The sequence below is a fragment of the Trichosurus vulpecula genome, chromosome 9 (assembly GCF_011100635.1).
Source record: "Trichosurus vulpecula isolate mTriVul1 chromosome 9, mTriVul1.pri, whole genome shotgun sequence".
NCBI lineage: Eukaryota > Metazoa > Chordata > Mammalia > Diprotodontia > Phalangeridae > Trichosurus > Trichosurus vulpecula.
Genome location: NC_050581.1, coordinates 6,026,103 through 6,050,790, shown reverse-complemented (window position 1 = coordinate 6,050,790; position 24,688 = coordinate 6,026,103). Strand labels below are relative to the sequence as shown.

Genomic DNA, 24,688 nt, shown 5'->3' with positions numbered 1-24,688 from the left:
CTCAGTATTTAAATTGTTTTTTTCTTGTTGCTTGTAACATTTTCTCCTTAATCTGGAAGCGTTGAAACTTGGCTTTGATATTCCTGTAAGTTTTCGTGCTGGAATCTCTTTCAGATGGTTGTCAGTAGATTTTTTTCTATTTCTACTTTACCTTCTTCTAGAACTTCATGCTAATTTTCCTCAGTAATTTCTTGTAATATTGTATCAATCTCTTTTTTTTTGACCATAACTTTCAGGTAGTCCAACAATTCTTATGTTTTCTCCCCTTGATCTGTTCTCCAGATCAGTTGTTTTTCTTTTATTTTTTTTCCCTTGGTAGCATACATTGGCTTTTATTTGTCTTTGGAACTCCCTCAATGCCAAGGACATAGTAAGTCTTTAAGTCATGTTTGTTAAGATCATTCGACTTGAAATGAAAGTCAGGTTGAGTGACTCATTTAAAACTCTCAACTCTCAAAGATGGCAAGGGGGGGGTTGAAAAAGGAGCCTTATGAATGATTAAAGTTGAGTCTGTTCCATTATATTTTAGCCAAAGCATGGGCTTTTCTTTTTATTTATTTATCCCCCCCCCCCAATTTTATTAATTAATTTATTTTCAGTTTTCAGCATTCACTTCCATAATTTTTAAATTTTCCACCCATTTCTCTCCCTCCCTCCCCAAGATAGCATGCAGTCTCATATGGGCTCTTACGCATACATTCCCATTAAACATGTTTTCACATTAGTCATGTTGCATAGAAGAATTATAACAAATGGGAGAAGCCATGAGAAAGAAAACAAAACAAAAGAGAAAAGAGTCTACTTCACTTTGCATCCCGACTTCATAGTTCTTTCTCTGGATGTGGATCATTTGTTTTTCTAATGAGATGTTTCAGTCTCCTTTTTTTTTTTATTCTTTTGATTTTGTTTTACTATTTCTTGATGTCTTGTCATGTCATTGCATTCCCTTTGCCCAGTTCTAATTTTCAAGGAGTTATTTTCTTCCTTAAGTTCTTAGATCTCTTTTTCTAACTGGATGACTCTTTTTCCATAATTTCCTTCATTTTTTTGGATTTCTCTTCCTTTTTTCCTGATTTTTCTTCACTGTCTCTTACTTGTTTTTTTACTCCCCTCCTTCCCCCTTCCTCAAGGCAGCAAGCAATCTGATATAGGTTATACATGTGCAATCATATAAACATATTTCCACATTAGTCATGTTATGAAAGAAGAAACAGAACAAAAGGGAAAAATCATGAGAAAAATAAAACCAAAAAAGTTTAAAAAGTATGCTTTGGTCTGCATTCAGGCTTCATAGTTCTTTCTATGGATGTGGATACCATTTTCCATCATGAGTCTTTTGGAATTGTCTTAAGTCATTGTATTGCTGAGAAGAGATAAGTCTGTTGTAGTTGATCGTCATACAATGTTGCTGTTACCATTTACAATGTTCTTCTGGTTCTGCTCACTTCACTCAGCATCAGTTCATTTAAGTCTTTCCAGGTTTTTCTGAAAGCTATCTGCTTATCATTTCTTAGAGCACAATAGTATTCCATTCCATTCATATACCACAACTTGTTCAGCCATTCCTCAATTGATGGGCATTCCCTCAAGTTTCCAATTTTTTGCCACCACAGAAAGAGCTGCTGTCAATATTTTTATACATGTAGGTCCTTTTCCCTTTTTTATGATCTGTTTGGGATACAGACCTAGTAGTGGTATTGCTGGATCAAATGATCTTATTTGATTTTGAAGTCATTTTTAAGTTCTTCCAAGAACTCTTTTTGCACTTGTGACCATTTGACATTTCTCTTTGAGTGATATTTTTTTTTTACTATACTCTCTTCCTCTGAATATGAGCCCAGTTCTTCTGTATCCCTATAGTAGCTGTCTGTGGTCAGGTTCTTTCTCCTTCGCTTACTAATTTTTATATTTATTTTGTTTTATTTTATCTTTAGCAGTTTATTATTGGAATCAGGTTCTAGTGCCAAGGTGTGGGTAATAGTGCCCTGGGTCTCAGGTCCTTCTTACTATTATTTTCTGAATTCTGTGTGAGGCCCAACCTTGGACGCTCCTCTTGACCCCAAGTCATGGCTAGGGCTTGTGCTGTCCCTACAAACTTTGCTCCCTGCGGTCTCTCCTGCTACTGCAAAATTCAGCTCTCTTCTTTGCTTTGGAACCAAAACCTGAAGTGCTCATAGCCAGCTGGGTTCCTGTCCCTTTGCTATTGCACTTACCTGGCATGTGGTAGTTTTTTCTTGCTAACAGCTGCAGCCTGGGACCACATCTGGCCAGCACAGCTGTGCCTGGCATCCCAAGACAGCTAAGGGGCTTTCAGTCTTCCCCTGCTCAGCTGTTCAACCTCCACACTGTCCATGAAGTGAAAGCTCAGGAGGCTGAGGCTGCCTGCCACCCAGCATCATCCAGAACTTGTTTGTTTATTTAGGGGAGTCATCCTGGAGGTGTTTGTACTTCACTCAGGACCAGACGTCTACCCCTAGAAGTAGATTCTTTCCTGAGGTACTTTCAAGTTATCTTAGGAGGAGAACTGCTGTACCCCAACTTTCTTTACCTTTGCCACTCTGTGTTCACTTTGAGGCAATGTTCTTTCTTACTTGTGGAGGAAATTTGGAGAGCCTGGAATTCTCTGACCTGCTCTGCTATCTCCCCAGATTCCTCTAGTCACATTTTTTTCATCACTGAGTGGAACCATTGCATTACAAACCATGCATCACTGATTGTCTAAATGGCACTCTGATATTGTAACAACAGTGTTACTTGTAGCTACTGTGGCTGTGTAAGGCCAGTAACACCAGCACACAGGAGGGCTGCTAGCACAGGTTCTTTGATCTGCTTTTCTAAGGAAAGCAACTTTAAGGGGTTAACAATCTTACTTTAATTAAATATACATATATCATTCACTTAGTTCAGGGGGAAAAGCCAGCCCTCTGAACTTAAGAGAAAAAACAAACAGAAATTACAAGCAGAAATTATATAAACAGAGCAAACAAACACAAATCAACGGACAGGCTTCTAACTGTCTAACCATAGCAATACATACACAGCTATCAGAGAGAGAAGCACCAACATCTGAGTTTTCAAAGCCAAGGGCTCCTTAATGGCTACCCAGAGTCTCATCTGGCTAATCACACAAACACTCTTCTTTTGCTTTGAGCCCCGAAGCAAAATGCTAACCTCTGAGTATATATATGCTTCTTCAGGGTCAGAGGGCATCACATCCATGTGACTCAAACTCATGTGACTTAAGCTTTCTTGTGAGTTAAGCAGGTCATCAAAGACTCTTGATTCAGACTCAATCAAAGGCACTTGATTACCTTAGGGCTGAGAAGCACTCCAAAAGAAAAAACAGTGAACAGTCCTACTTTACTTGCCATTACAGATATTAAATAAAAGAACTTTTAATAAAGAACTTTAAATAAAAGAACTTTTTCATTTAGGATTCCTTGCCAACTTGTTTCTCATAATTTTTTTCAATCTGTCTGACTTCTAGTTTAGTCATATCTCCCAAGTTTCGTTTCCCTAGTCATTTGAGTGATCTTTTCTTTTTTCTTTTACCTTTTTTTTACTTACTTCTTTTACTTGGAAAAAAAAACAGTTTCTCCTTTTGCCATTATTAGCATGGGTGATTTTGCTTTTATGCTGAATTGGGGGCAGTGAGGGGGAGGAGGAAGGATGGGGCAAAATGAATTTTTTTGACCTTATTTGAATTTATCAAGAATTTCTAATAAGGGTTTTTTGTTTTTGTTTTTTAAATAGCCACAAGGCTTCATTTGGGTTTTTTACTTTATATCTTTATTTTACTTTTAATTTCTCTTCACCCCATGCACAAGGGCACACACACACACACACACACACACACACACACACACACCTGTATTGTATCTTATATTACTGTAAAAATGGAAACATAATCTGATTATGTTTTTACAACCATAGTTCTTAAAACCGGTGGGTGAAAGACCTCTGATAGTCATTTAGATTTAGAAAACAGGCTATGAACCAATGAAATTTGGCCAAATGTTATAGTTACCTCACTTCTGTTCTCCATGAAACAATTTCTACTCATTGTAGTTCCCTCTCCATAAGAATGATAAACAAGGAACCTGATAATAACTAATTAATTATAGTGCTTCAAGTTTTGCAAAGTGATTTCCTTAAAATAATCCTATAAGATAGGTAGCATGAGCATTATTTATTCCCATTTTATAAATAAAGAAACTGAAGCTCAAGAAAGTCCTTCATAATATAGCTATTAAATGTCAGAAGTGAGAATTGAAGCCAAGACTCTTAACTCCTTTCCACTACAACAATTGAAATTCATCAGAAAGTGTCCAGCTCATTTTATTTGGGTAACTTATCCCCAGTCTTCCAGTCATCTCACCCAATTTCAGAACCCCAAAACAATTAACAGTTGTTAGTATGGTTCTCCTTTCTGATGAATATGACACATTCTGCTTTTGTTTATTTTTTGGGAAAAGAAACAATTTGAGAAATAAACAGTTCTTCTGATCAGACACATTCCTCTTGGCTTTAGAAGGGGAGGAAAAGATTTGGGTTTTTTCCTTTTGAATTTATTATTTTTATTTTTCAAAAACTATTTTTTAATCTGTCCCTCTCACTACTCCCTCATTGAGCAAATAAAACAAAAACAAAAAAAAACAAAATCCCTCAAGATATATCTACATAGACTTGCAAAACAAATTTCTACTTTAGCCATGTCCAAAAATTTATGATTCTTTCTGCATTTTAAGTTCATCACCTCTCTGATAGTATGTTAGTGGAAGATTTCATCTTCATTCTTTTCAATCTGTGCTATGTGATTGTGTTGATCAGAGTTCTAAAGTCTTTCAGAGTTATTTTTCTATGCAATGTTGTTATCACTATATAACATAATATGTCTAATATTGTTATCACTTCATAAATTGTTATCCTATTTCTGCCAACGTACCTCTACATAAATTCATAAAGGGCTTCCCGGTATCCTCTGAAATTGTCCATTTCATCATTTCCTACAGCACAATAATAGTATTTAGACTGAATTGTTTTGACTCATTTCTTTTGAAAGGGGAGTTGAACAGCAACAAGAAAGGGAATAGAAAACTACAATTAAAAATAACATGGATTAATCATTACAACTTCATATCTGAGCAGATTTCTGAAATTCCTATAAAAGTGAGGTACTATGAATGAAGCTGGTCATGTATTGCCAGATGTGTTATTCCTGTAAATAGTAATCTCAGTGTTTTTTCCTATGTTTTAGGTATGTGTTCTTTTTGGATCCATGCAATGTGGACTTGGTGAAACGGAAGATCAAGTCTATTGCTCTGTGTGTGGCAGCATGTCCAAGCCATGAACTGAAAACAATATATGAAGTCCAGAAGTTTGCAGAAAAGAATGGTGAGGAGGTGTTAGAGCTGAGCACCCAAGTAATGTTCCTGTCCTTTACCTATTGTCAAATGTCCTGGGTGTTGGTATTCAAATATAACTTCTTACGTCCATACTAAAATAAACCAGTACTTATATTCAGTACTAGTAAACTAAACAGGAGACTTTAAAGGGAAAAAGAGCATAGATAATTTTTATCATCTAATAAAAATGTCATGAGAAAATTGGCTAAAGCTTTTGAAGTGATATCATGGGGAAGAGGAAATGAGATTTGTTCTCTTTAGCCTTAGAGGGCACAACTAGGAGTAGCCATGGATGAAATATTCAGCCAGGTAAATTTGGGTGTGATGTATGGAGAAAAACTTCCTAACAGAGCTGTCCAAAAATAAAATGAGCTGCCTTGGGACATAGTGACGACCTCTAGAGGTTTTCAAGCAAAGACTCAGTGACCTCTTGTTGTATGTGATATAGAGGGAACTTTTTTCAGGGACAGGTTGAACTAGATGGCATAGATGGTCTCTGAGGTCCCCTCCAACTCTAGATACATAAATGATCCTGTGATCCCTTCTATCTGTGATTCTGTAATACTTTTGTATTTTAAGCATAATATTTTAAGAAAATGTGATGTTAGGGGCTTTGGTATTGTCTGGGAGAAATCGCATATGATAGATTTCCTGACTTCCTGGTACTTTTTCTTTTTCAGTTTCTAATTCCCAATTCTATTCCAGTACATGTAAAATGAATTACCAGTTTCAATCTTGCTTAGTTTGACTTCTTTATGAATACAGTAACTCTTATGGTTCATATCGCTTCATGGTATGAATTTTACCCCAATTCTTTGTTCTTCTGATATGCTAATCAAACTTGCATCTGAATATAGTCAACCTAAGGACCTACTGACTTACTACAGGAACAAGTCTTGCTTTATAGGATTCAGGTCTGACCCAGGAGAACCCTAAAGTGTGTATTCTCATCAGCAGACCTTTCTTTCTTTAAAAAAAATTGTTATGTTTTGTTTCTAACAATACTTTTATTTAGAAATATAACCTCCCTTTGGGCGTAGTTCCAAATTACTCTCCAAAATGGCTGGATCATCTCATAACTCCACCAGCAATGTAACAATGCTCCAATTTTCCCACATCCTCTCCAGCATTTATCATTTTCCTGTTTTGTTATTTTAGCCAATCTGACAGGAGAGATGTGGTATCTAAGAGTTGTTTTGATTTGCATATCTCTAATCAGTAGTGATTTAGAGCATTTTTTCATATGCCTATAGATAGCTTTAATTTCTTCCTCTGAAAACTGCCTGTTCATATCCTTTGACCATTTCTCAAATGGGGAATGGCTTGTATTCCTATATATTTGCCTCAGTTCCCTGTATATTTTAGAAATGAGGCTTTTATCAGAGATACTAGTTGTAAAGATTTTCTCCCAATTTTCTGCTTCCCTCCTAATTTTTGTTGCATTGTCTTTTTTTGTACAAAAACCTTTCAATTTAACATAATCAAAATTATCCATTTTGCATTTTGTAATGCTCTCTATCTCTTGTTGGGTCATGAATTCTTTTCTTTTCCGTAAATCTGATAAGTAAACTATTCCTTGCTCTCCCAAATTACTTATAGTATCAGCCTTTACTCCTACCTCATGAACCCATTTTGACTTTATTTTGGTATATGGTGTAAGATATTGGTCTATGCCCAGTTTCTGCCCTACCATTTTCCAATTTTCCCAACAGTTTTTGTGAAATAGTGAATTCTTAGCCCAGAAGCTGGATTCTTTGGGTTTATCAAAGAGTAGATTGCTATAGGTGTTGACTTCTCCGTCTTGTATTCCTATCCTATTCCACTGATCCACACCTCTGTTTCTTAGCCAGTACCAGGTAGTTTTGATGACTGCTGCTCTGTAGTACAGTTTAATATCTGGTATGGCTAGGCCCCCTTCTCTAGCATTTCTTTTCATTAATACCCTAGATATTCTAGACCTCTTGTTTTTCCAGATGAATTTTGTTATTATTTTGTCCAGCTCAGTAAAATAAAGGGCCACAGGAATGTTCATACCCTTTGACCCAGCAATACCACTTCTAGGGTTGTATCCCAAAGAAATCACACAAGCGGGAAAAGGACCCATATGCACAAAAATATTTATAGCGGCTCTTTTTGTGGTAGCCAAGAATTGGAAATGAAGGGGATGCCCATCAATTGGGGAATGGCTGAACAAGCTATGGTATATGAAGGTAATGGAATACTATTGTGCCATAAGAAATGGGGATGATAGAGACTTCATAACAACCTGGAAAAACCTACACGACATAATGCTGAGTGAGCGGAGCAGAACCAGGAGAACATTGTACACAACCACAGATATATGGATTCCGTGAGGACCCACCCTGACAGACTTCGCTCTTCTCAGCAGCACAAGGTGCAAGGACAACTCCAAAGGACTCACGATGGAGAATGCTATCTACATCCAGAGAAAGAACTCTGAAGTTTGAATGCAGATTGAGGCAAACTGTTTGCTCTCTTTTTTTTTTTCTTTTGCTTTTTTTCTCTTTTGTTTTGGTTTTTGGTTTTTGGTTTTGTTTCTTCTTTCTCATGATTCATTCCATTGGTCATAATTCTTCTCCACAACTTGACTAGTGTATAAATTAATTCAATGCGAAGTTATACATGGTAGTTATATGAGATTCCATGCCGTCTTGGGGAGAGAGTGGGGAGGGAGGGGAGAAAATCTGGAACTCAAAATTATGTAGAACCGTGTGTTGTAAACTAAAAATAAAAATGAAAAAAAAAAAAGAATTATAACCTCCCCACTCCTCTGCTACCCAGTAATTGCTTATATCAAAGAATTAAATAAAAAAAAGAAGAACACAGTCACTTTAGCAAAACTAACCAATACGTCAAGTCCCGGCAAAAATCCAACTTTCTACAGGATTCCTTTTCTAATTTCCCTTAATGTTAGTTCCTTTTCTCTATTGATTGTTTCAGATTTAGCATGTGTATGGCTTTTTTTTTTATTTTTTTTATTTAATATATTTAGCTTTCAGCCTTGATTTTCACAAGAGTTTGAATTACAAATTTTCTCCCCATTTCTCCCCTCCCCACCACTCCAAGATGGCATATATTCTGGTTGCCCTGTTCCCCAGTCAGCCCTCCCTTCTGTCACCCCACTCCCCTCCCATCCGCTTTTCCCTTTCTTTCTTGTAGGGCAAGATAAATTTCTATGCCCCATTGCCTATGTATGTTATTTTCTAGTTGCATGCAAAAACTTTTTTTTTTGTTTTTGAACATCTGTTTTTAAAACTTTGAATTCCAAAATCTTTCCCCCCTTCCCTTCCTACCCACCCTCCCTAAGAAGTCAAGCAATTCAACATGGGCCACATGCATATCATTATGTATAACCCTTCCACAATACTCATGTTGTGAAAGACTAACTATATTTTGCTTCTTCCTAACCTATCCCTCTTAATTGAATTTTCTGCCTTGACCCTGTCCCTTTTCGAAAGTGTTTGTTTTTTATTACATCCACCCCCATCTGCCCTCCCTTCTATCATCCCCCCCCCTTTTTTATCTTCTTCCTCCTTCTTTCCTGTGGGGTAAGGGACCCAATTGAGTATGTATGGTATTCCCTCCTCAGGTCAGATCTGATGAGAGCAAGATTCACTCATTCCCCCCTCACCTGCCTTGTCTTCTCTTCCTACAGAACTGCTTTTTCTTGCCACTTTTATGCGAGATAATTTACCCCATTCTGTCTCTCCCTATCTCCCTCTCTCAATATATTCCTCTCTCATCCCTTAATTTGATTTTATTTCTTTTAGCTATCTTCCCTTTATCTTCAGCTCACCCTGTGCCCGCTGTCTCTCTCTATATATACACATACATATATACATACATACACACTCACATATACATATATATACATAGACATATATATATATGTGTATATATATATATATATATACATATATATATATATGCATATTCCCTTCAGCTACCCTAATACTGAGGTCTCATGAATCATACACACCATCTTTCCATGTAGGAATGTAAACAAAACAGTTCAACTTTAGTAAGTCCCTTGCAATTTCTTTTTCTTGTTCTTTTTCTTGATTACCTTTTCATGCTTCTCTTGATTCTTGTGTTTGAAAGTCATATTTTCTATTCAGCTCTGGTCTTTTCACTGAGAAAACTTGAAAGTCTTCTATTTTATTGAAAATCCATATTTTGCCTTGGAGCATAATACTCAGTTTTGCTGGGTAGGTGATTCTTGGTTTTAATCCTAGCTCAATTTACCTCCGGAATATCGTATTCCAAGCCCTTCAGTCTCTTAATGTAGAAGCTGCTAGATCTTGGGTTATTCTGACTGGGTTTCCACAATACTCAAATTGTTTCTTTCTGGTTGCTTGCAGTATTTTCTCCTTGACCTGGGAGCTCTGGAATCTGGCGACAATATTCCTAGGAGATTTCTTTTTGGGATCTATTTGAGGAGGTGATCGGTGGATTCTTTCAATTTCTATTTTGCCCTGTGGTTCTAGAATATCAGGGCAGTTCTCCTTGGTAATTTCTTGAAAGATGATATCTAGGCTCTTATTTTGATCATGGCTTTCAGGTAGTCCAATAATTTTTAAATGATATCTCCTGGATCTATTTTCCAGGTCAGTGGTTTTTCCAATGAGATATTTCACATTGCCTTCCACTTTTTCATTCCTTTGGTTCTGTTTTATAATATCTTGATTTCTCATAAAGTCACTAGCTTCCACTTGCTCCAGTCTAATTTTTAAGGTGGTATTTTCTTCAGTAGTCTTTTGGATCTCCTTTTCCATTTGGCTAATTCTGCCTTTCAAGGCATTCTTCTCCTCATTGGTTTTTTGGAGCTCTTTTGCCATTTGAGTTAGTGTATTTTTTAAGGTATTGTTTGCTTCAGTATATTTTTCAGTATTTTTTTGGGTCTCCTTTAGCAAGTCATTGACCTGTTTTTCATGGTTTTCTCACATCATTGTCATTTCTCTTCCCAATTTTTCCTCTACTTCCCTTACTTGCTTTTCCAAATCCTTTGTGAGCTCTTCCATGGCCTGAGACCAGTTCATGTTTTTCTTGGAGGCTTTTGTTGTAGGCTCTTTGACTTTGTTGACTTCTTTAGGCTGTATGTTTTGGTCTTCTTTGTCACCAAAGAAAGATTCCAAAGTCTGAGACTGAATCTGGGTATGCTGCCTGGCCATGTTCCCAGCCAACTTACTTGACCCTTGAGTTTTTCAGCAGGGTATGACTGCTTGTAGAGTAAAGAGTTCTATGTTCCACACTTGGGGGGATGCGCCAGCTCTGCCACACCAGCACTCCTCCTTCCCCAAGAACCCCCAACCCGGACTGGACTTAGATCTTCAGCAGGTTCTTCACTCCTGCTCTGATCTGCCACTTAATTCCTCCCATTAGGTGGGCCTGGGGCCCGAAGTAACTGCAGCTGTAGTTCTGTAACTGCCCCACTTCCGCTGCCCCCTGGGGCAGTGGCCGAACCTCGACCTCCTTCTTTCATTCTGTCCCCAGCAGCTTTTCCCAGTAACCTTCTCTGTTGTCTTTGGTGTTTGTGGGTTGAGAAGCCTGTTAACTGCTGCAGCTCACTGATTCAGGGCTCTCGGGCACACTCCACCCAGCTCCTGGTCTGGCTGGTCCGCGCTGCCCACACTCGGCTCTGCTCCTCTCCCAGCTCCATGCATGAAAGACCTCACCCAGTAACCATCCAGGCTGTCCTAGGCTGGAGCCCTGCTTCCCTCTGCTGTTTTGTGGGTTCTGCAGTTCTAGAATTGATTTAGAGCCATTTTTTATAGGTTTTTGGAGGGACTTGGCGGGGAGCTCACGCTAGTCCCTGCCTTCCAGCCGCCATCTTGTGTCTAGCTTTTTTTATACATAGTTGTCTCCCCCATTAGACTGTGAGCTCCTTGAGAACAGGAACTATCTATTACCTTTCTTTGTAACCCCAGCTCTTAGCACAGTGTCTGCCACTAGTAAGTACTTAAAAATGTTTATTGACTGACTGAGCCTTTGAGGGTATATGCTGTATTTCACAGTCATACGCCCCAACCTATGCGAAGAAGGGAGGGAGGTACATTTTCTCCTCTCTTTGTGGCCAAGCCTGATCATTATAATAATTGCAACAGTGTTTTTTTTCTTTCCATTTACATTGGGTGCAGTAGTTTCCTGGTTCTGCTTGCTTCACTGTGTCTGTTCATGCATGTCTTCCCATGCCTCTCAGAATCCATGTATATCATTTCTTTTGGCACATTAGTATTCCATTACATTTATATAAAGTGGTTTGTTTAACTATTCCCAAATGGATGATCTTGTACTTTGTTTTCAGTTCTTTGTTACTATTTAAAAAATGCTTCTTTGAATATTTTGGTGTATATAGGACCTTTCTTTTTTACTTTGATCTCCTTTGGGCTTATGCCTAACAGTAGGATTTCTGTGTTGAAGGACATGGGTATTGTAGTTACTTTCTTAGCAAATTCCAAATTGTTTTCCAGTATGGTTGGACTAATTCATAGTGCCACCAAGAGTTTATTATGCTTATGTTATCTTAGGAAGACAGACTGGGGCAGGAGGAACAACAAGGGAAGATTATAGTCAGAATGATCCGGTCCTTAAGTATGATGGGCTCGAGACCTCCTATTCTGTATGAGGAGGAATCAACCCAAAAGCAAATGTTTTTTAAGCATCTGTTATCTGCCATGTAATATGATAGACATTTGCAATACAAAGATGAAACTGAAATAGCCCCTGCCTGCTTTCTAGGAGCTTATAGTTTATCCAAGGAGACAACATAAGTACATAAAGAATAAATACCAGTTAGTTCTTGGAGAGAGGATGCCAATAGCTGAGGAATCAGGAGAGGTTTCTTGTCGAAATTAGCACTTAAGCTAAATCTTAAAGGAAGTAAGAGATCCAAAACTGAATCCATTATCTGTCATGCTTACCTCCTCCCGCTCCCCCCCCCCCCCCGCCCCAAGCCCTCCCAACTTTTGAATTTCTTAATTTCTTTCAGGGACACCACCATCCTTCCGGTTACATGGCTCACATCCTAGATATCATGCTTGATTTTCTTAATTTCTCTCACTGTCCTTCCAAACCTCAACCATATCCAATCAGTTGCCAAATACTATTGAGTCCACCTTCCTGATGTCTTGTCTTGTGTGCGTACCTACATTCTCTCTTTTAACGCTGCCACAACCGTGTGATGACTGGACCCCATTACAGTCCATCTTTCACTCTGCTGACAAAGTATCTCCTAAACCACTGGTCTGACTGTGTCACCTCATTATTCAGTAAACTTGTAGTGGTAATGTAAATTTGAAGATCCGCCCCATCCATTAATAGGCCCATGTGACCTGCTTACATTGTAGGAAGCCTAGGTCACCTGTGGTGAGTGGAACAGGAAAGGGTGGAGCAGGAAATGCTCAGAGCAGTTAGAGCTGGGAGGGAGAGGAGGCGAGGTAGCTGTGCTGTGTGTGTGTTTGGGGGAAGGCTATGAAATGGAACTGCTCTCCGTAGTGATAAAGTGTTTTAACTTCTTTTTTGCTTGGATGGATTGGATTTACTGGTTTTGGGATTTGGTTTTCTGGCGTCTGAATAAATGTTTCGCTTCTGTCTTCTATATAGAGAGTCATGCCCGCAGGCTCATAACAATAGCAACTGTTGTGAATATTGCCTTGGTGATGCAAAACTGCAGAGGCTTCCTGTTGCTTCCAGGATCAAATAAAAAATACTCTCTTGGGCTTTAAAAAGCCCATCATAACTTGGCCCCCTCCTTCCTTTCTGTTCTCTTTAGACTCACTCTTCCCTAATTACTCTGTAATACAGCGACACTGGCCTACCAGACAATCCATCTTCCAACTCCAGGCATTTTCACTGGCTTTCTCCCATTTCTAGAATTCTCTCCTTCTCCATCTCCACCTCCTGGATTCCCTGGCTTCTTGCAGATGCCAATTAAATCTTACCTGGTACAAAAAGCCTTCCCTGATCCTTAATAGCAGTGTTTTCCCTGTGTTGGTTATCTCTAATTTATTCCATATGTATATCTTTTCTGTACATAGTGGTTTTCACATTGTCTCCCCTGTCAGACTGTAAGCTCCTTGAGAACAAGAAATCTCTTTTGCCTTTCTTAGCACTCCAGCACTTACTACAGTGCCTAACACACAGCAGGTGCTTCATAAATGACTCTTGACTGACTGAGGTGGAGGTGCATTCCAGCCAATACAAAGGCACTGAAATAGGAGATCAAATGCTTTCTGTGCAAGAAAGCCAGTTTGCTTGGACCACAGCATATGGAAGTAATATAATAAAGCTAGAAAGCTAGATTAAAGCCAGGTAATGAAGGGCTTTAAATGCAAAACAGTGGGTTTTATTGAATGAATAAACCATTGCCCAGAAGCAAGAAGGAGCTACTGGAGTTTAAGGAGTCAGTTTCCTCTAGCAAAGGTCCAACCATGTCACTTCCCTACTCAATAAACTCCAGTGGCTCCCTATTACCTCCAGGATCAGATATAAAATCCTCACTTTGGCCTTTGAAGCCCTTCATTACCTGGACCCTTCCTTACATTTTACTCTTCTTCACATGCTCTTTGACTTGTGGTAAAGGACATTCATTTTGCCAGCTGTGTGGAGTATGGATTGAAATGAGAAGAGACTTGAGGCTTTCTAAAGTGGTGGTTGTGTGAGTAGTGAAGAGGTGCCAGATTTAAGAGAGGTTGTGGAAGAAGGATGGCAAGACTTTGCAAATGGTTGTATGTGTAGGATAAGGGAAGATAGAATGGTAGTACTATCAACATAGATATGGGAATTCAGAATAAGGCTGTATTTGGGGGAAAATATAATTACTTTTGCTTTAAGCATGTTGAATTTGAGATGTTTGTGGGACATAAAGTTTGTAATGCTTACTAAATTTTCCTCTGAAACTGGATCTCAGAAGAGAGATGGGATACATACATACATATATACATACATATAAGAGTTGTCTGCAAAACTATGGTAATTTAATGTAAGCTGTCGAGGTCAGCAAGTGAGAGTATACAGAAAGAAAAGAGAGCCCAGGACAGAGTTTTGGGGGTGTACCTACATTTAAGGGCATGGTGTGGATCAAGAGCCAGCAAAGGAGATTGAGGAATAGTCCACTAGGTAGGAGGAGACCCGGGAGAGAGCCCTGTTGTGAAAACCCAGAGAAGAGAGAATAAGCAGAAGAGGGTGGTCAGCAGTGTCAGATAGTGAAGAAAATTTTAAAAGGATGAGGACTGAGAAAGGCAGTTTGAGTTGTTAGGAGATTGAGAGCGAGAGGAGAAGAAATGGAGTCACTGAGTGAAATTGGCCTTTTCAAGGACTTTAGCTGAAAGTGGAAGGAGAGACTTAAGACAAGAGTTTGAGGGAATGGTGAGGTCTAGTGAAGATTTTCTAGAGATTGTTGCTGTTCAGTCACATCTGACCCTTCCTGACCCCGTTTGGGATTTTCTTGGCAAAGCTACTGGAGTGGTTTGCCATTTCCTTCTCCAGCTCATTTTACAGATGAGGAAATGGAACCAAACAGGATTAAGTGACTTGCCCAGGGTCACACAGCTAGTAGGTGTCTTGAGGCCAAATTTGAATTCAGATCTTCCTGAATCCAAGTCCAGCACTCTTATCTACTGCATCACCTAGCTGCATGGGGGAAATTTATGGATGTTTATAGGCAGCAGGATTGAAAATGGTGGTGGGGGTAGGAAGAGAGAGAGACAGAGAGACAGAGGGGGGGAGAGAGAGGGAGGGGGAGAGACGGAGAGAGGGGGGGAGAGGGAGAGAGAGGGGAGGAGGAGGGGAGAGAGAGAAGAAAGAGAGAGGGAGAGAGAAGGTTTGGAACGGTTTCTGGGGGGCGGGATAAAGAAACAGAGGATAATAAAGGACATGTGATCCTTTGAGAGCCATTCCTCAGCTTGTTACTCCCAGTTTCAGCCTTGATCACTTTTCCTGTTGAACATAGGAGATGGTTGGAGTCTTATCTCCTCTACTAGACCATCACACTTGACCCAAGAGAGGGTTAAGTACCCCCTTGAAATGGGCCAGGAACCAGGAGTTTTATAGCAAGGGGGAGGGTCATACTCAGGTATGTGTGGTTACAGTTATTACTGAGCTTGCACGAGAGGTACAAATTTCTAACATGAAAGAATTCTCAACCTTTGATGATTCTAAGAAAGGGGAGGGGAGGTTAGGCGCAAGTGAAGGCCAGGTTTAGAGCAGAAACAAAACAGCCTGTCACAAGAAAGACTAGGCCCCCAAAATAAGTTTGTGGTTTTTTTAAATTGCCACATATATCATTAAACTTCTCTTCCATTGATGTTGCCTGTCTAATTCTAGCTTATAGATCATAAAATAATAGAACTGGAAAGGACCTTAGAAATCTTCTAGTTCAGTTCCCTCCCCTGCATTTTATACGTGAAGGAAATTGAGTGCCAAAGAGACTAAGTTACTTGCCAAACAACATGGATATTGTAACTGGCAAAACTGGAATTTGAACACCTGATAATATTTATATCCACCTTGCCATGTTCTTGTTTTCCTTGAAATCTAAAGGCATTTTCTCTCTACAACAATGTCTTGTACTTTTTATAAATAAATAAATGAATAAAACATCAGTATTTCCAGTGAATGACAACATTTTAAAGGTATGACTATTTATATTAAAATTTCATAGTAAATCCAATGGAATAACCACATTTTTAAACTCCCAACTAGGAGAGCCTAAAACTTGAGAGATTTTTATTTTATTAATAACTCTGTGTAATGATCTGACCACCTATTCTTGTATAGTCATGTGACATATAGGCTTTCTGGGCTCAGTGCCATAATCAAATGACCCTAAAATTGTCAGATCACTTAGGAAAAAAAGGTATTTTCCTTTCTGAGGAACAATTAATTCCTTAAAGATTTTTCAATAATTATTATGAATTAAAAACAAATCTAGCACATAATATTGTCTTTAAGAAGCAGCATAGATTGGTGAATAGAGGAGTAAACCTTGGAGTTAAAAGAATCTGAGCTCAAGTCCTGCCTGCAACTCATACTGTCTTTTTGGTGGTGGTTGAATCATGTAACCTCTGAGAGTCCCCAGACAACTCTAAGACCATAAATTATAAATGAGTTTGTAGTTTGCGTTGATGAAGTTTCCACTAAGAGAGTTCCCCATACCAGTGAAATCACAAGTTCAGACACATACCCCCCACCCCCACTGAACTAAACGTGACTTAATATATTTCTGATAATAGGCAGTCATAAATGAAAGGGTTGCCATCAAATGCTTGACACTTTGCAAGATTGGAGGTGGAACTGGAAATAGGCACTTAATAAATGTTTGTTTGATTAGAAGTAACTTAAAGATTTTTCAAATTTGGGAAAGAAAATTAGTTTTCAAAAATATTAAACTACTTCCAAAATCTCTTTAAGAATTGAACCAGTTTTATGACCTTTATTCAAAAAACCCTGAGAGCTTATAACACTGTTATAATCTTTTTTTTACATTTTTACAAAGGATAAGACTGAGGCTTAGATTGTGACTTACCCAGGGTTACATAGCTAGTATCAGAGTTGGGATTCCAAACCAGATCTTCTGACTCCAGTTCCAATGCTATTTCCACTATACCAGATGGCCTCTTTAAGTAATAGAATACTATTTATATAAATACACTTAGGCCTTTGATATTAAAAAAAAATGGCTTCTGCTCTGGATAGCTCATCTGTCACTATATGAGATTATACAAATCATCTTATTCTTCACTATTGAGTTTTTCCCCCTCTTTTTCTGGTCTCCCTTCTCGTCCTTACTTTAACCTTAAAAGAAGCATTGCTTGCTAAACTTAATATCTAATATTTATGTAAGACAAACATTTACTCATTTGATCCTTACAACAACCATATGAGAAAGATGATGTTATTATCCTCATTTTACAAATGAGAAAGCTGAGATTGGGAGAGGCAAAGTGAAACTTGTTCAGGGTCACACAGCTAGTAATAGTCTGAGGCAGGATTTGAATTCAGGTCTTCCTGAGTCCCAAGTCCAGCACTTAATACACTATGGTATCTTTTTGTTGTTTAATCATTTTTCAGTTATGTCTGCTCTTTGTGATCCCTTTTGGGGCTCTTCTTGGCAAAGATCCTGGAGTGACTTGCCCTTTCCTTCTGCAGCTTCATTTTACAGATGAGGAAACTGAGGCAAACAGTATTAAGTGACTTGTCCAGGGTCACACAGCTACTAAGGCCAAATTTGAACTCAGGAAGAGGAGTCTTCCTGACTCCAGGCCCAGCACGCTAGAGGAAGGAAGTCACCTGGACATTTGAATTGAGGGCAGGAATAATCCTGATCAGATCCTCTAGACGTCCTTCAGAAAGGCTTTTAGTTAGACGAGAGTTTTACATCTAGCTTTACTCAGAATAGAACGAATCAAGCAAATAAAACGTGCAGAGATCATACCTCTCAAACTCCCAGGATCTGAACTAAGCGATTGGGAAGGAAGGCCTATGCCCAAAAATGACATCTGCCATAGAACCCAAGAACTTTACCTCCCTGAGAAAGATGGAGTCCGTCTGCCTGCTGTCTCCCAAGCAATTCGTACAAAATAAGAGAATAGAATAGAGGCACGAAGACGTACAACAGCACCTAGAGATGACAAGGTAAGTAACGGAGGAAGGAGACACAGCAGACTGCAGTCAGTTATTAGAGGTGGAAGTAGGTCCTGTACCCTGTATACAGTGTAAGTGTTATAAGTGACTTGTCCAAGGTTACACATCTCATGAGTAGCAGACCACAAATGCAGCGTTCTTTCGAGAGCACTGTGCTGACACAATTCCTGTTTTTCAGTGAATTGATTCGCGTGGATCACAGAAACAAGGACACTCTGCCTCACGGCATTAATTATTCCCTCGAAAATATACCATTAGGCAAAACAGTATGTGTGAGAGTGAGGGCAAAGAGCCAGTCAGTGCCATAGCAACAATGTCGTAAGTGGGCATTTGGCCAGAAACATTCCAGGAAGGCTTGGTTTATGGTCTGTTAGTGACAATGTTGCTGAAAGGTGTTATCTGTGACCATGAGATGTGGGATATGCTTAGAATCCTTACCTGTGCAGTTTTGAGGCTGTAATAATTCCGTTTCAGGTGGAAAGCACGTAGCTCCTCAAACCGAAACTCTTTTAAAATAGTTTATCTATGGCACTACTCTTCTAGAAATAATATAGTTTTTGGTTTTTTATAAATAGTATTTTATTTTTTTCCAATTACACGTAAAGATAGTTTTCAGTATTCATTTTTTGTAAGATTTTGAGCTGCACATTTTTCTCCCTCCCTTCCCTCTCCCCTCTCCAGGATAGCAAGCAGTCTAATATAGGTCATACATGCACAATCATATTAAAACATTTTTCTTCATTAGTCATGTTGTGAAAGAAGAAACAGAACAAAAGGGGAAAACTATGGGAAAAAAAGTAAAAATAGTCTGCTTTGGTCTGCATTCAGACTACAAGTTCTTTCTCTGGATGTGATAACGTTTTCCATCATGAGGCTTTTGGAATTGTCTTGGATCATCATATTGCTGAGAAGAGCTAAGTCTTTCACAGTTAATCATTGTACAATGTTGCTATTACTGTGTACGATGTTCTGCTGGATCCGCTCACTTCCGCATCAGTTCATGTAAGTCTTTCCAGGTTTTTCTGAAATCTGCCAGCTCATCATTTCTTATAGCACTGTAGTATTCCATTCCATTCCTATACCACAACTTGTACAGCCATTCCCAATAATATAGTTTTAAAAGATGTATTTTCAGTTATTTTACGTGAAAGAATCATTAAAATGTAGTGAAATTGAATTATATTATTTTCAATGCTAATTCTAAGCTCCATTAGACTTGAAAAATAATATAAGGCTTATCTTAATGGAGTGTCAGCATACTAAATTATTTGCAAAGAATTTCTGGTTGTTATAACAGCATTTGAAATTATTTTTAAGTATTTCTGGTCATCTACTAGTGAAATTTTTAGGAAAGCTAATCTTTTAAAAATTTGTGAGAAGAATTTTTAAAAGTTGCAATTAAGGGACAGCTGGGTGGTGCAGTGAGTAGAGCACCAGCCCTGGAGTCAGGAGGACCTGAGTTTAAATGCAGCCTCAGACATTTGACACACTTACTAGCTGTGTGACCTTGGGCAAGTCACTTAACCCCAATTGCCCTGCCTTCCCCCCTCCAAAAAAATGTTTTTTAAAAAGTTGTGACTAATTCCTTTAGTTTTATATATGTATGTATCTGTGTATGTATGTTTGATGCATTTGCCAGATATGGAGAACATTTCCCAAATTTTTTCTTATCTCTGTTCAAGAGGAATTCCTATCTTTTACAGTATTGAGAGTTTATGAAAAGTTTCTGACTGTTCTGATGAGAGCAGCATGGTGTAGTGAAAAGAACACTGGAGAAGTAATGAACTCAGGGTACAGACTGAGACACATTTTTGTATCTAGCCAATGTGGAGATTTGTTTTGATTTATCTTTCTTACTTAGTGGTGAGGGTGAAGGGAAGGGCAAAGGGGGCAGATGTTGAGGGGGAAATGGAGAGATTATCAAAATTTTTAAAAATGAGGAAAACTAAGAAAATAGGACTGTTGGAGCTTTTAAAAGTACATAGAAGAAAGCAGAAAGAATAGCAGTAGGAAACAGGCAGGACAGCTATGAAAATAATATACTGAATGTATTGTATATAGAGAAGCAAACTATAAGTGATGAAGATTTTTGACTGCATATACAATATTCTGTTTCTGTTTCGCTTTGTATATGGAAACATTAATTTCATTTGGTTTTTGTTAAGTTTAGAATTTTTCTTTTTTAAATAGAACTGAACTAGGACTCAAAAAATCTGTATTCAAATCCTCACTTAGTTACTTATTAGCTGTATGACTTTAGGGAAGTTACTTACATTCTCAGTGTTTCAGTTTCCTCCTTTGTATTAAGAGGAATTTGGATTAGGTGATCTCTGAGGTCCCTTCATGTTATAATATTTTTTGACTTTGTGAGACAAAATGTTTATAGGAGAGTAACAGGAAATAAGGTTGAAAAGGTTATAGAAGACTTTGAAAACTTGGCAGAGTAATTTAGAAGACTATTCATTAATAGCTTTCCCTCAAGTCAGTCTGTCAATAAGCACTATATGCTAGGAATTATTGTAAGTGCTAGGAATACCTCTTGGAGCCTGTTTTCCTCCCTGTAAAATGAGAGAATTGGACTAGATAGTTTCCATAGTCCCTTTCTAGCTCTCAACCTATGATTATCTGATCAAAGACAGAAAATGAAACCGTATCTGCTCTCAAGGACCTTACATGTGCTTATATAAATACATACAGAAGTCTTCAGCTTTTCTGCCTACACAATTCAAACTCCTTATAATTCTGTTAAGACTTCTCTTCTTACTCTCAGCCCACTCACATTCTTTTAGCCCAGTCACTCCGGTTACCATTCCCTACATGTAATTTGCTAATTTCTGAATCCGTGCTACTTTTAAATGGTTTGTCCAGTCTGCTGCTGTACCTTTTTAGTCCTTCCTTATTCATCCCTAAGATACTTCCCATAGTGCTTTTCCCCTCACTTGAAGTTTCATCCTGTCTGTGAAGTCACCTCAGACTTTACAGAGAATCGACCACTTGGCATGAGCTTCTTCCTATGCTCCTAACACCCCTTCTCCTTCTCCCTCCAGAATATCCCTATTCCCGCCTCCACCCTTAACTGACAGAATCGGGAGCAGTGGGCAGAAGTTCCCGGTAGGATAGATCTGTGCTTGACGTATGTTCTGACAGTTAAAGCTAACTCTGTATTGAATGGACTCATTTAAATAATGAATTCGTCACTGTTTGGAGGCCAGATGACATTTATAGAGATTATTTTTTCTCAAGTATAGGTTGTACTAGATGAACACTAAAGTTTCTTCTAGTCCTAAGATTCTATAATTCTATCTTCTCATCTTTTTCTCCAATTTTAGAGGAAGAAATTTTTCTCCTTACTTAGTTCTTACCTGTTGTGAAGTCTTGCCAGGTTTTGAGATTTGAGTGAAAGAAGTCGTTGTAACACCGTGGGAGAGCCAAGAAAATGATTTATTAAATGGAATGAAAGGATTCGTAGCAGGAGCATGTATATCATCAGCCTTGCAGTCACTGCAGGTCCCGGGAATCTTGAATCTGGGATATTCAGTGGAATGGTTTAGCAACTGTAGATCCTAGAATTGCTCAAGATCCAGTAAGAATTGAATGAACTGTCTTTCCTCTGTATTACAAAAGTTTATACAAGTTAATAAATAATTTACCTAACAGGGTTCAGTATATTGCTATTGAAACTTCATATATATTCACAGATGTATTATCCTCCCACTCACATACTAAGTTTTCTTTAAAACATTTTTTTGTTTATTTTGCCCAGTTCCTAGAACAGGCCCACCCAACTTGTGACCCCATGGGCTGCTTACAGCACACCAAAGGATTTCAGGCAACCCTTGAATTTTTAGAGAGCCACCTGAAATCCTTTGGCGTGCCAGCGGACTGTAAGCAGCTAGGATCTCAGCTTGATTGTACTGTGACCGAATGAGGTAACAGCATGGCACCAGCCATTATAAGTATGTGTTTTCTGAATTTGTTACTAGATGATAGATTATGCCAAAATCCCTTTGTAGACAGGCTACCTCTTACAATTTCCTTCAGGACATCATTTTCATAGTTATCTCTTTCCTTTCTATGTCCTTAAACCTGTGCATGGCCATAGCTGCCTTTCCTTTTTTTACTTATTATCTTTACGTACTTATAGTTTTCATCTCACCCTTGAAAACTCCTTAAACTACTCCTTATAGCCACAATGTTGTCACACTCTTCAGAGGTGTTATGTACACCTATAAATTCAGTCCCTTTCTAATTAACCTCTTGTAATCTGGATACACTACTGACTACTGAAACAGTTTCTCTCTCTCTGATATTTTACTAGTGGCCATTTGCTGCTTCTTGAAATTCCACCTTTGTGCCTTTTCATTTCTTCTATCTCTGACTCACTCTTCCTTTCTACTCCCCTACTCCCCACCATCCAGTTACTCTATAGCCCATATTCATTCCTGACTTTCACTCTCTTTTCTAAGGTACAGCTGTCTCGCAGTTCTATACCCAAATCCCTCATTTGCACCATGTTTTCAACTGCCTAAAGGATATCTTGACTAGAGTACCCTCCTTCTACCTCAATTCAACATCAGATCTTTGGACAAGGAGTCAGAAGACCTGTGATCTTAGTACTGGCTTGGCCACTAACTAACCATGTGAATTTGGTCACATACCCTCCTTGGACCTCAGTCGACTTACCGATAAAACAAGGGAGAGTTGTGCCGCTTCTCTAGGTTCATTTCTGCCTCTATGCTTTTATTCTGTGTATAAGAAATATCACATCATTATGGATAAAATGTTAGGTTTGGAGTCAGGAAGCCAAGGGTTCAAATATCACTTCTGGTAATTTGTTAGATGTGTGCCTTAAGTCACTTGACCTCTTTGAGGCTTAGTCCCTTCGTGTGTAAAATGGGAGCAATGATAAATACAGTACTGACTCAGAGCGTTATTTGGGGGTGTAAACATCTTGTTACATTGGGCTTTATCTTTTCTTATGCTGTCTCCAGACCAGCTGCCCTTTCTGTCCATCCCAGTACTACTGGTGCCTCCACCATTCTTTCCATTTCCTAGGCTAAACTTGGTTTTCATCTCCTATATTTAGCCAGTTCCTAGATTCCATCACTTTTTCTGTTGAAATGCTCCACAGTCATCTTTTCCCTACTCTCACTCCTTTCACCCCAAACTCTTACCATTCTGTGTACTACAGCAGTCACCTTGCTGATTTCTCTCAGGTTCCAGTTTATCCTTCCACCCTTAATGTACCTCCACCATGTTAATTTTCCTGAAGTACCACCTAGTGTTCCCAAACCTGTAATTAATGTCTTCTCTCTATTCCTCACCACGTCAAGTCCAGCTTTGAAGATTTTCCATAAAAGGAGTATACTTCCATCCAGCACCGTGCTTACTCTCAATTATTACTTTAGTTAGTGTGATACAGTAGAAAGAGTATTGGATTTGGTGTCAGCTGACCAAGGTGCAAAACCTGTTTCTGCCACTTACTGTTAGAGTGACTTTTGGCAAATCACTTAATTTCTCTGGAGCTTCAGTTACATATTGACAATAACACAAGCTAATAATTTTAATTAGTGTTTTAGCATTTCACATATTTTCTGTTATTTGGACCTTACAGCAATCCCACAGGGTAGGAGTTTTTCTTTTTGTTGGGCCCTGTGGTATCTTTGGTGTGGGGAACTCTTGAATAAACACCTACTGCGGATATGGATCAACAACCTGTGTTTAACTTCGTTTTAAAAGGTTCCCTGGAGCACTGAGAAATTGTGACCTTCCTTAGGATCACATAGCTATAGTCTGTATCAGTGGCAGAATTTGAACTTCTCCCCCCCCTTTTTAAAAGTTTGGGTCTCTGTCACCCAAATCAGAAGCACGAGGACTACCATTCGTCATTCTGCTCCCAATTTGATCAGCTTGGAATCCTTGACCATTTTGGATCTGGACCATTTTGCCCCCCATAGGCAATCTGGTCTTCCGCCTTTCTCACTTCCTCCCACCCTTTACCATATTAATGCCTCACATATTAATTAGTGAGGATATCCTCCCACTTAGCCCACTGCATCTCAGATCTCCTGAGTAGATTCCCCAATAGCAAGAGACTGAAGACATGTGCCAAGACACAGCTGTCTCCAAGGCAGGCAATAGTAGCTCTGTAATATGAGAGGCTAAAACTAGTTGACCTCTGGAATACAGGCAGGCAACAAACATTTATTTAACTCTTACTATGTGCTAGGCACAGGGGATGTATACATAGGCAAAAAGAAAGATCCTGTTCTCCTGGAGCTTGTATTCTAATGGGAGAAGAAAAAAGGTAGCCTCTTGGGAGTGTTGGGGTCAAGTTCAGAAAGTCACAGTCACAGCCTGGAGGTATTGAGTATTTCTCATTTCTATAGATGAGGAAAGTGAGACTAGGAAAGTGAGCTGTCTTGCTCAGGAAGTCACATAGGTAGCAAGTGGCAGAGCTGGGATTCAGATATAAGTAGTAAACCACAGAGCTGGGATTGAATTTTATTCCTCTTGACTCCTATCCAAGCCCTCTCCACTGCCCAGCTTCTTCTCCTTGTCTAAATTCTTCTCAGCCTTCAAGGCCCAGCTTAAATCCCACCACATGTCGTATGTAAATT

The 24,688-nt window shown here is 38.8% G+C and overlaps 1 protein-coding gene across 2 annotated transcripts in view; it reads left to right on the top strand.

Annotated features, from left to right (window-relative positions):
• SLC44A1 (solute carrier family 44 member 1) overlaps positions 1–24,688 on the top strand; it is a 218,154-nt gene that overhangs the window by 128,685 nt on the left and 64,781 nt on the right. For both annotated transcript variants that reach the window (XM_036738123.1, XM_036738122.1), the window contains exon 4: positions 5,258–5,394. In XM_036738123.1, coding sequence (XP_036594018.1) covers positions 5,258–5,394 — 137 coding nt within the window. The remainder of the gene's footprint in view (positions 1–5,257; positions 5,395–24,688) is intronic.